Genomic DNA, 13,615 nt, shown 5'->3' on the forward strand with positions numbered 1-13,615 from the left:
GCACGATAATTAGAGGTCACACACAAACTCACTGTTTTTACATTTCTCCTGATATGAAATTAAGACGATGTGGTAGGATTGCATACGAAACATCTTATTGACGTTAAATTAAACTATTAATGTTTTTCAAATATGTTTATTAATTTTCGAACCGAATCCTCAAATTTGTATTACTTTTTACCATTAAAATTTTAATACCGGACCTGGGGCATGCGGTCAGTTGTATACAGAATAACAAACTGGCTTCTAACTTTTATTTAACGCTTCTGAAATTATTTTGCCTCTTCCCTTTGAGTCAGGTGAACCTCGAGACCCCCCGCCCCCTGATCACAGACAGGAGGTGGAAATGGCATTTTCAGCAGGGCTGACAAGGGCCCATGATTGGTTTAATAAAAATGTGTAACTACTAATATCTATAGCAAGGTAAAACAGTCCCAATGTCCAGCACTAAAAGTAAATAGTGAAAATTTTAATTTTAGAAATATGAAGCAATGTAATATACGCCTGTCTTGTTTGTGTTAGTCTATAATTAGGTTGCGTGCTGTTTCAAAGCTGTATACCTAACATAATTATGATCATATCTTTCCTTTACTAAACTAGATTATTGCATTGTTTAAATGATTAAATGATTATTTGAAACACTAATCACCAATGTGTTGTCCTCTGACCTTTAATAAGTGTGCTAATACATGCACAACTGATGTAGTGAAGATAACGAAATAGACATGATACATTAGACATTCAAGACTTACTTGGACATTACAGAACGCTGACAGCTTGTGAAAGACGTTCACTAAAAGGAAAGTATTTTTACCATCAATAGTAAGTTTAAGTCAAATGTGTACATTTTTGTATGAAACGAACTAATCATAAAGTCATTAAGAATAATAGCGTCTGCTTGAGTTTTAAATATTAATTGATATCATCTTGGTAATAGGTCTGTTTATATCAAAATCTGTACTTGTCTGAAAAACAATTGCAATTACCCCTTGGTAGCCCCTCACAATCGCTAACTTTTAAATTATCTCCCTTTAACGATCTCCCGAATAGAAGATCCCTTTACCTTCAGCGGATAATGGCTACAGGCTGACCGCATTTTGGTGCAAGCAATCTTTAATATTCTTAGGAAAAAATAGACATCGAGTGAAATGGAAGATAAATATAAGAGTTGTGGTAAGTGTAGTTCACGGATGAATGTCTTGGACACGCACGAAGAGTGTTACAGATATAGAATATGCCACAACCCAGACAACATTGGTACGTTGGCACAATGTTGGCCCAACATATCTACATGCATTGGCCCAACGTTGTTTTCAAACGTTGGCACAATTTATAAGTGCAAAGTGGCCCTATGTTGGCCCAACGTGATGGCTAAACGTTGGCACAACGTTGTAAGGTTTTATACAATACATTGGCACAACGTTGGTCCAATGATGGAATAATACTTGCCGATGTTGAACAAACGTTGGGCCAACGTAGTAATACAAACTGTTAACAAACGTTGGCACTCCGTTGGTTCAATCTGTAAATTTTTCTATCCATATGAAGGATACTAAAATCCCTTCCAATCAACAACTGCAAAAATTCCTGGTTCTTACATCAGTTCAAAATGGCGAAAGTTTTACTTTTTTTAAATGTCCACTATACCATTTTGTGTCTACATACTACCCGAAAATTTTGTATTTTGCCACTTTCTCTCCATCTTCCTGAACATGCATGAAATATTTGCCAATGGACGTTTCAGTAACCAACAACCAATCAATCTCTCTCCAGGAATTGTACTTCTGAATTTTATACCCATATTTGTATGAACTCAATCAACGTATCCATGTTACCTATTTTTCTTAAATAATGTAAATACAAAGGTATGATTAAAATACAATTTATTATTAGCTAGACAACCAGCAAATTAAAAAAAAAGTCTTTTTTGTATTTATACGTTGCTAAATCAGATCTATAGAATGAAAATTATAAAGTCTATTCATGATAATTCATTTATCCCATTTGTATAATATCACTACAGTTTATGTTGCAATATCCAAGCTCTGTATGAAGGCATTGATAATTCATTTTATACAGCTATTTTTCTAGTTCTGTATTCCAACATGGTTTTCATTCACAAGAGTGTTCCTTTTGTTTTCTGCTACACTTTGTTTTGTCACTATTTCTGGCTCCGTCTTATGTTAAATCCTTTTAATATCCAGTTTAGCATATCTTCATAAAAGTTATTTCACTAAATGTACCTCTGTAATAAAGTAATGAATAAATGAGTACTCAATGTATGTATATTTAGAATATATTAAATCCTCCTAAAAAATAAACAAAAAGACAAAAAAATGCATTGTTTCCGGTGTCCTGGCACATTACAATAGTTAGAAACAATACTCTTTTTTGATATTTTCCCTAGCCTTTACAAGCCAAGGCAAAAGGCATATTGTATGCTTTAACATAATGGTTAGACTTCACCTCGCTAGCTAGGTTAAGCAGGACAATTGAGTGTAGAAATGGATACAGGAAACTTTGTCAAATAACGTTCTAAGTAAATAAATAAAACTAGTTGAAAAAAAAACACAAAGTCAAATCTAAATACACTAGCATTAACGGTAGTATTAAACATTTTATGCATAAATATCTGTGAAATTCGAATCCGATGTAGCATAAATGATGGCTATTATGTTAACTTACTTTCTTAAAGTTTTTTATTCTGGGCTATCAAATGGTAGAATGCATTTTTCCCCATCTCCATTCCCATGCATTTTCTAGCCAGGATGTTGGCAATATTTTCTATTATTCCTAGCTCTGTATTATTCCTTTTGCACTCTGATTTATTTTGTCTTCTGTAGTACTCAAATACCTGACCTATAAATTTATATTAAAATGTAAAATTGTATATTAAAAAGAAAAGCTACTTCAAGTAATTCAGACAATAATCTTTATAGTCTTTTTCTTTTATAAATATCCTTATTGTATAGTCTTTTTTTACATCTCTTATCTGTTGATCTGTATTGACCAGTACAGCAGAATAGATTTTCTTAATTGTCTTCTCGAGTTATGTCCCTTCTGTTGTGAGAGTATGTCTATTTTTAGCGCAGTGGACAGACAAATAAAATGGTGAAAAAATGGATGAAATCGGTCAGAAATTGCGCATTTTACAAGGGAAATATTGAACTAAATTAAAAAATGTTTTTAAAGGCTTGTATATTTATATTTTATAAAACTATGTTCCTGAAGTTCCTGAAAATGGGAATAGCACGTTGTTGAACTTATAAAATACACCTTCTTTTTGATATGCTTCATTAAGGTGTCGAACTGCGTCGAATTTGGGAAAAAAATAATAAGAAAGTACATTCTTTTCTTTATTTTATCAGTTTTTCTACATTTTTAGAATAGAAATTGTCTTTTTAAATCATTTTTATATATCTTTACGAATAAGTTAGTTACTAAATCATAGATGTATTTTATACAGCTATATGGCTAAATTATAATAATTTCATTCATGATGTTTATTAGATTAGTTTAAGTAAAGAGTTTTAGTGTACTACCAAAACATTCCATGTAAAGCATGGTAAATAAATATTATGGAGCATATATTCAACTTTTTCCATGTTTTCTATTAAATATATTTCCAATAGACTTGTTTATAATAGTTAACATACATTGTTTAAATAAAGTTAAATTGTGATAAAAGATATAAAATCTAAAAATATAAATATGTAAATATGATGAAAACATTAGTTCTGGTTAAAAAAAGATATCCGCATTTATTAATTTCTTTTTTCGAGAATAATTTGTAATATTGTTTAACCTACAAGAACATTATTTTTTCATAACCAAGTCATTCTAAAATATATATTTTGATTTTATTTCTTTCTGATTTTTAGCATGTTCAACTGCTAAGTAGATTTTTATTGTCAGTTTTCTATTGTCTAGATTGTCAATCGGCATCTCAATGACCAACTGGTTCATGTCATTATCAGATAAGTGTGAAAGCCATTACAACGCACATAGAACCTTTGAAGTCAGTGTTGAGCTTCATCTATGGGTTTATACATCTATGCTAAAACACTGTTACACATGCAAGTTTGTATATGATAAGGTTTCACAAATATATCGTACATATTTCCATGCGATTTAGAAATAATAAAACTAACAAATTCATTTATATTTCTATGAAGTAGAAATCATTATACCACATTTCTGAAACATTACGGAACAAGGTACATCTTAAGACAGATTTTTTCCATTAACTTCAGTAATGGTGATAAATGCAATCGTTATAGATTTCAGAAATAAAATATTAAAATATTAGCAATTTACAATTTGTTTGATGATACTAATGTTCAGTGGCAAATATTTCAGGATTATTTAGGATTGAAAACATTTGATGAAGGATCTAGAAAAAGAAAATATCAAGAAACTTCTAATGTACTAGTAACCTACGTCAAACCTGCAAAAAATTCATGATATGATAAGCAGGATTTTAATGACCGTCGTGGCATTGACACTTCGTCTAATTTTCGTGCCTTGCCAGTAAAACAAGGAGGAAAAGGATCTTTTTTATGGAAAAATTCCTCCCAGAAAGATTTGAAGAAATAATCAATTATTTGTCTGCGGTAAGTCTCAAGGTAGGAGCTCGGTTGTTACATTACCACAGTCAGTGGGCCCAAATAACTCAAGTCAAGTTAGTACTTCAGATAGTGAAGAACGGTTTGATTTTAGATTTTGTAAGTCTTCCAACTTTTTACAGGTCTGAGTAAAAGAGACAGTTGTACCCAGAGAAGGTACAAAAAGGTCTTCTATATTAGAAGAGGTAAATTCTTTATTAAAAAACATGCTATAGAGCCTGTTCCGAAAAGTGTAGAAAATCAGGGTTATTACAGTACAATATTCATGGTACCGAAACGACAAGGAGGCCTGAGACCAATTCTAAATTTTAAACCACTGAACCAGTTTGTCATACCTCAACACTTCAAAATGGAAACTCTATTCTAAAAAGTCTGAAAATTGGGGACTGGGCTGTAAAACTGGATTTGCAAGATGCATATTTCCATATCCCCATCCACCAGCATTACAGAAAGTTTTTCCGCTTCAGCATTTTGGGAAAAAAGTATCAATACCGAGCTTTGCCGTTTGGTCTCCGATCGGCTCCAAGAATTTTCACAAAAGTGATGGCAGTAGTAGGTGCATTTCTGCGAAAACAAATGATTCATATATGTATGTACCTGGACAATTGGATGTTAAAAACAGCAGTAAAGTAAAGCTGACAAAATAATTACAGTACACTCGGGAATTGTTAAAAAATCTGGGTTTGATAATCAATGTGGAAAAATCTTGTTTAATTTCGACTCAATTAATAGAATATCTAGGAGCAGTGGTTCACTTAAAAGAGGATCTTGTTTTTGCTCTTGTCTCAAGAGAGATTCAAAAATATAAGTCAGATGATTCAAATATTCCTACATTCACAAACAGTAGAGGCACGTGTAATGTTGAGACTAATTTTTCTGATGGCTTCATGCATAGATTATATTTTGTTCAATTGTAATGCTGAACCATCTTACTGGATACACAATACTAACATGTAATAAACACGTTTTTCAAAACAATATGAATACATGTTTTTCTAATATAAAATTCGACAAAATATGCAACATTTTACAAATAACTCACTCAACGGACCCGTAGCCTACTCAATCATACTATTCTTCTATGTAAATTCATATTAACAACAATCAATGGACCGAGTCCTCGATAAACCGAAAGATGCCCTTGTTCTGAGTTAAACTGGCATGGCGAACGTAGATACAAGAATCTTGTCTTGGGGAGGGATAAATCCTACTTTGAAAAAGAATCTGAAACTGACGTTATCAAGATGCTTGATTTCTTGATGGACAACATATTTGTTACGTTTGGAGGTTGGGTGTTTTTCAAAAGACTGTCGAGATTCCAATGGGAACCAATTGTTCCCCTCTTCTTGCCGACTTGTTTCTTTATTATTATGAGGCTGACTTCATACAGGAACTTCTTAGGAAGAAAGATAAGAAGATAGCAATATCCTTTAACTTTACGTTCCGCTATATAGATGATTTTCTCTCACTAAATAATACAAAATTTGGTGACTATGTTGAACGAATCTATCCCAAAGGATACTACAGATACAGTTAAGTCTGCCTCATATCTTGACTTACATCTAGAAATTGATAACGAGGGTCGGTTGAAAACAAAACTTTACGACAAAAGAGATGATTTCAGCTTCCCAATTGTGAACTTTCCATTTCTATGTAGCAACATTCCAGCAGCGCCTGCATACGGAGTATATATCTCCCAATTGATACAATATTCCCGGGTTTGTATTTCCTATCATGATTTACTTGATAGAGGATTGCTGCTAACAAGGAAGCTATTAAACCAAGAGTTCCAAATGGTGAAGTTGAAATCATCCCTTCGTAAATTTTACGGACGCCATCACGAGTTGGTTGACCGTTATGGAATAACCATTTCACAGATGATATCGGATATATTCCTTATGTCGTAATTACAATACCCTTCCCTTTTCACGAAGGTGACCTACCGAATTAGATTATTTACCGGATTTGTAAGAACATAAGCAACACGACGGGTGCCAAATGTGGAGCAGGATCTGCTTATCCTTCCGGAGCACCTAAGATCACCCCCAGTTTTGGTGGGGTCGGGGTGCTTAGTCTTTAGTTTTCTATGTTGTGTCATCTGTACTATTATTTGTCTGTTTGTCTTTTAATTTTGGCCATGGTGTTTTCAGTTTGTTTTCGATCTATGAGTTTGACTGTCCCTCTGATATCTGTGTATTATTGTTGAATAACTGAACATTTACATATAATGACGGATGAAATACTGCTTATACCATTTTTTCTAATGAAAACTCTAATTTGTTTTGCAAAATTCTGTTGCATGATTCAAATTAATCATTTGCTTTTTTCGGCATAACTTCAACACGTTCAGACGAGTGACACAGCAGACGATTATTATAGTATTCCAATTATAATTAATGCCATGAAGTACCTTTTTTTTTTTTATCTCTATTGACATAGTATATGTTCAGCGAACACTTATCTTGAAATTGTACCACATCCATTATTTTGTATTAAATTCTGACTTTCGCTCCAACAATTAAAGTTTCCGGTTATGCAATAGACACGATAAAGCTACCAGCAGTTATTATATATAAAGTCATTGCTCCTAAATACATTTGCAAATTTGAGACAGATGCCAAACTAATGACAAGTGCAAATGAAAACTCTTTATTTTTATATCTAAGACACAGTATACATGAGTTACGATTGTAAACATGATGGACACATATGTTATAGTCCAACTTAAAGGAGCATAAGCTGCAAAATATGGCCACCGAATTGACTAATCTCTTTTTATTTGATTTATTACTTAAAAGAATTACTAAAAATAAAAATAATTAATATATTTATACAGTATCAGCATGTCGTGCGAATTTAGGACTGGAAGTCATAACCCGCGAAAAATTCCAATGGTAAGGTGACCCGATATCAACATACATCTCTTGGCATAGATTAAATGAGAACACATTTTGCTCGCCCCTTGTATCACTTATAAATTGTTACATTCTTTTCTTTTTAATAACTGAGCATGCTGAGCCCATCCACAACCCATCTACGAGTCAAATCAAATGGAGCATGTATACAAACCCACATGAGGTCATACAGATTTGTGTCTTTCAAGAAAATATTGTATCAGTAATTACTGCAAACAGCAATTTGTTTTTTAATATAACGCTATTATAAATGATTCAAACAAACTGACATCATACTTTAATCTTAAGGCTAAATCAAAGATGATAATACGCTTACAAAACAACAAACCTGTCTTAAAATCAACTTAAATATTAAAAAGTCTTAAAATGATATTCTCAATTCCAACCTTTTCCCGTGTACTGAATAAGGATGACAGAAGTTTCATCTGAATTTTGATTTATTTTGATTGTAAAAATCCGTTCAAATAGTCACCGTTCGGGAAAAATGATTGCCTAAAAGGAATAAACAAATTATTTTGTCAATATGCTTTAATGCGAACAGGCGGTCTTCTGGATGAAAAACAATTAACACTAGTTACAAAGGCGAGACATAGCGATTTTACATTCCATAGGCGTACTTTATATTAAACAGGTCTTGATATAGTTCTAAAACATATGTAAATAAATGTCACAGTATATTTGCGATGTTAAAATCATGTAAATCGATTAAGACGAAATTTATCAATGCAAAAAGCCCCAAATTTGGGGAATTGCATTAACTACAAAAATGGGCGAGACCGGATGCGTTGACAGGGTAATCGTTTATTGCAATTCAAGCATTCACATCACAAAAATCCACTTAGCTAAAATGTGCCAATCGGGATAGCACTCAATCAGTGAATTTACAGATTAGACGAGTATTCTTATATAATAAGATCTTCGACCGTTGAAACATGTCACCATTCCTAATTAGTTGAAACACAGTTATATCGTTTCGGTCAACCAATTCGTGGTGGTGATCCGTAGACTTAAGAAGTTGCGAATTCAGTCGTTTTTCTCATAACTAAGCTGGAACAGTTTTTGTGTCAGGAAGACATCCCTGTTAATGAAGTTGATAAAAGGTGAATATTCACATATTAATTGAGATATGTATAATCAATACGTAGGTACATAGGGCATGTTACGGCTGTGAAATGGAAAGTTGGAAATTGGAAAGTTAAAATCATCACGTTTGTCATAGATGCCTTTTTGAAGTCGTCCATCTGTGCCAATATCAAAGAAAACTTCAAAATGTTAGGCAGACATTGTATTATGGATTGTATCCTTGAAATTATGTATACCAGGATATTAGTATATGAGATTGAAGCAGTAACTTCAATTGGTGTTATAAAGTGACAAGACAAAATCAATAAATTTGAAAATGAACTTGAAGAACGCTTTTTCTGTTTGTCTTTGAGAAGGTTCTGTTCGTTACCTGCTTCATATGATTAAAAAAAAAACACACACAAGTTGGCCAGTAGGTGTGCCAGAAGGGGTGCATAATGATTACCCATTTGAAAACCGACTGTCTGTTGAAATATCAAACTACCAAAACACAAAATAATATGTTGTCGATAAAAAAATTCCACCATTGTAGGGCTCCGCATTTAATTATGAAAATTAAAAAAAAAAATGAAAAATTTTACCCAGATTATTTTAGTATTGCATCTGTATATCATATCAGGAAATGTTTCAGGTTAACCCTTTGATTATATTCATTGAAAAATTAAAGTTGCTTAGTTTTAAAAACATTGAAAAAAATAATTACAAAACCTACAATTTAAAGTTGTAATATAATGTATAATCTTATCATAATAATGCTTTAGAAGATATTTAGTGATACTCGAATACATGTACGCATGCTTCTAACGCTAACGCTATTTTGTATTACGTGCGCATGTAATGGTTTTATGTCAGTGTTTAGTTAATGAGGTGTTTTAGTGAGAGACACCTTTTAGTGTAGCACGAAAAATTGAAAATACGCGTCTCTGGGCTCACACAGATCTGAGGTCTATTATTACACAGAACTTTGCTAAATAGAAGCGGAAGATACTAAGGGGCTATTAAAACTCACAGGTCGAAGATAAATTGACAACAGCAAGACAAAAACAAAAAAAGAAATACGACGAAAAGACAAACATGTCAACTAAACACTATATAGAAAACTAAAAACTGAGCAACACGAACCTCATCAAAACTATTAATCTCAGATGCACCGGAAAGGTAAATATATACTGCTCTACTATTTGCACCCGTCATACTGTTGATAGTTAATTCAAAAGAGGACAGCACTGTTGTTACGACAATATCCATGTTTATGTGTAACACAGATATTCCATAACGGTCCACCAACTCTCGATGGTGTGCATGACAGTTTCAAAGGAATGAAGTAAACTTTACCACTAGAATCCATTGGTTCAAAAATGTTCTTGCAAGCATCAATTTCTAACAAGGAAATTATGATAGTAAACCAAAGCCCAGGTGAGATATATGAACTCAGTATGCAGACAGTGATAGAATGTTGCTTCTTAGAAATAGAAAGTTTAGAATTTGAAAGATGACATTGATCCTTTTGTCTTATGAATTTGTTCTCAATTGTCAATTTCTAGATGTAAAACAAGATAGGAAAAACACTTTACTGTATTTGTGGTATCTTTTATTTCAAGTTCGATTGGATGCGTTCAAATTTTGAATCATTTATTGAGAGGAAATCATCTATAAAGCTGAAATTGAAATAAAGGGATATTGTTAGCTTCTTTTCAAATTTCTGAGAAGCTCCTGTTGAAGTGTGCCTCATATGCAGAAAGGATCAAGTCGACAAAAAGATGATCACATACTGTTCCTATCGGAATGTCGATTGCTTGTTGATAAACACGTTCTACAAAATTTAAGAAATATGTTGCCAATCATACATTGAATCATCTTGACGATGTCATTTTAAGAGTATTTTGTTTGCATCTGTGTTGGTTTAATGTACAAACTATGAATTATCACTTCCTGAAACAAAATATTCAAATCAATGTTGGCCTTTTTTTATGAAACAAAGTTCGAATAATCTTTCAAAATATCTAAGTTTAGAATGGGGAATAATACTGCAAAGGGTGAATAAGTAAAATGTTTGTACTATTGTAAGAGAAAAGAGACTCAAATAACATGTACGTTAACATATCTTTGGAATATTTTAAGTATCCACATCTGATTACACCGCCTATGTGTTTCTATTTTGGAAATTGTGAATTTTTTTCTGTAACTATTGTACAAATCTATAACTATCTTATGTTGTTGTTTCATGTCTTTATATTTATATATTATAACTTAAATTATATTTAGGAGATGACTTTACTACGAACGTAAAAAAAACAAACGTCATCAAAGTGGACCTTGAAGAAAAGGCAAAGGAGTTGGAACCTTTGATTCTTATTTATCAACAGAGAATTTTAGAAACGTATATTATAAGTCATTTCAGAGGCAAAGTGCTGACTGATTTGCTAATAATTCTTAGCAAAACTAACATTCGTCTCTTATCTTGAAGAATGAATGGTGACATGTAGATATTTCGTTTGGTTGTTTTACGTCGTTGAACTGTTGTCTTATTGCTGTATTATTACATCTGTTATTCATATCAAAAACTTGTTATGAATCTACAAATCAACTGTTTTCACCAGGTTAAAACTGATGAAACTACTGCTTTGAAAAGGATGGTAATTTCGTCCTAATCATCTATGAATTGTTGTCATAAGAGAAACTAGTCAATGGATTGTTGTAGAATGAGAGACGTAATATCTTCAGTTTTGTAATCGGAGCATAAAGGTTATCTGTCTAATCGTATAATTTATATGTTTGTGCAAACTTTTCTTGTATGAATAATAAAATACAAGAGTGAATCTGAAAGTTCAAAGAACAACTTTTCCGCAATTTTATGAAGAAACTAATGACTAAAACTGCATTAAATATTCAATTTATGCACCGACCAAAACATCGTTTTTGTTTTAGGCATGTTTTGTGCTGTTAAACATTTTATTTTTCATTTCAAACACATCTGAAGATACTTTTAAAAATCTTAAATGCATCGCATTTAAAGAAATTAATGTTTTCATTTGTTTTACATATTTTCACATCAACAATCTTTTTCACTTCACTTCTAAAACAAATTTCAAGAATTTTAGAATCAAACAGTTTATTCTTGTAATATGTGTGTGTGTGTTTTTATCATCCCAATACTGACACACTGTTTTTTGGCGGAGTGTACCTTCTTGTACTGATAGTTTACCACAAACAGCATCACGAACATAGGTGTGGTAATAATATAAATAATTTTCTGAAATAATCCTCATCCGGCAAAAATTTTGGAAGCCACCATATATATAGATGATATTTTTTCAAATAATTGCCTTGCATGTCCTTCTGATTTTAAAAACCATAACAAAATCATACTGAATGTAATAGTCATCTGAAATGTCTTCCGAGGTAATAATGTCACTCGTGTGTTTTCGTCAGCGATACACGGTTTGTAACGAGTAAATAAACGACATGCCTGTGTAATCTTGTTTTTGTTGGTTTTTTTTTAAATGTATATATATGCATATGTCATTCTAATTAGTAAGCTGAACATTTCATTTGATCCTTTTGATCATTACTTTAGGAACAAGACCGACAATATAACAGCCTAGCTCTGGTAAGTAAGTCCGAAAAATATTTTGAAAGCGACATATTCAAGTGGTTAAAAATATCAGTGATTCATTAAATGCTTAATTTAATTCAAGTTGCAAAAGAAATAAAATAAGCAGATATTTCACGTTAAATGACATCGTAAAGTGGACAATTAATTCAATCGTCTCTCAAATTTTGAATTTGTTCAGGCAGATCATTTTTACTTTAGTTTTTCTTTTCACCGAATGACATTTTTCGCAATTTTACGAAAAGTTTCTTCACCTTTTTTATACCCCTTATATACCTATCTAAATCCATAACAACTATGATGGCTACGACTGCAACTAATGCAATAACACCCATGGAACCGATCGCTTGTGCAGAAGGTCTGTTATCTTCAGCACTTGTCAATTTACTTTTCGCTAAAGACGTTTGATCGGGATCAATTTTGATATCGTCAATAATTTTTAAAAGCTGTTCCAACAACTCTTCTTTTGTAACGTTCATCAACACTGATGTTCCAATACTTGCACATGGGCACATACAATCACCACTTCTAGCGGTTCCAGTGTTACCAGGATTAACTGTAGCAGATGATTGAGGACAAGTATTAGTTTTCGCTGTTGCATTATAGCATAAACTGCCACACATCCAATCGCCAGGAGGGTCAGCACAGAATGTAAGATCAACTTGAAATGGAAAAAATAACATATTACTTAAATTTAGCATTCATCAAACATGTCAAAGGGACAGCATGTTGGGAAAATTCGTATATCTAAGACAAAAGTATATTGCACTGGACATTTCTAAATGCAAATATAAAATCTCGGCAATTTAGTAGCTTTTGTAAAATCACTGTTACATTGTATATATGTATTTTATACAAACAAATCATAAAAATTCTGTGATACATTCAACATTGAATGTCAATATCGACGAAATGAGATGATATTATATACTGAGTAAAAAAAAAGCTTATCAACATATCTTTCAATTAAAAATTTAAAACAAAAAATTTCCAAAGTTGCGGAAATAAAGTTATATAATCGAGTTTCTTTCTAATACAATTGTCCGTTTTGGTTCTTCTTAGAGTCTTGAAGTCTTGATATCTAGTATCTATCAATAAGGGTGACTGGTTATTCTTCTTTAAATTAATACAATATTATCATATATATATATATATATATATATATATATATATATAGGAATGGCGTTCTTGCATAAATTTTTTTTTTATCTTAAAATGGTATTAATTTCAAAGTTATGTTAAATATGTTAAAATTTCTATTTCTTGATAATCAGGAAAATAGAGCCAAATGAAGTCAGAAAAATTATCAAAGCAAGCGGCATTTAAACATAACAGCTATTCTATGTCCGGTCGGAATGGGAAGAAAAAATCCGATGCCT

At 32.0% G+C, this 13,615-nt stretch overlaps 1 protein-coding gene across 1 annotated transcript in view; it reads right to left on the minus strand.

Moving 5' to 3' along the window:
* Nucleotides 1-10,218: 10,218 nt before the first annotated feature.
* The window catches only part of LOC127702643 (uncharacterized), a 36,891-nt gene continuing 33,494 nt past the window's right edge, over nucleotides 10,219-13,615 (minus strand). Inside the window, exon 5 of the mRNA XM_052206927.1 lies at nucleotides 10,219-12,897. Coding sequence (XP_052062887.1) covers nucleotides 12,434-12,897 — 464 coding nt within the window. The 3' untranslated portion in view covers nucleotides 10,219-12,433. The remainder of the gene's footprint in view (nucleotides 12,898-13,615) is intronic.

Source organism: Mytilus californianus, unplaced genomic scaffold (assembly GCF_021869535.1).
Source record: "Mytilus californianus isolate M0D057914Y unplaced genomic scaffold, xbMytCali1.0.p SCAF_5, whole genome shotgun sequence".
NCBI classification, from domain to species: domain Eukaryota; kingdom Metazoa; phylum Mollusca; class Bivalvia; order Mytilida; family Mytilidae; genus Mytilus; species Mytilus californianus.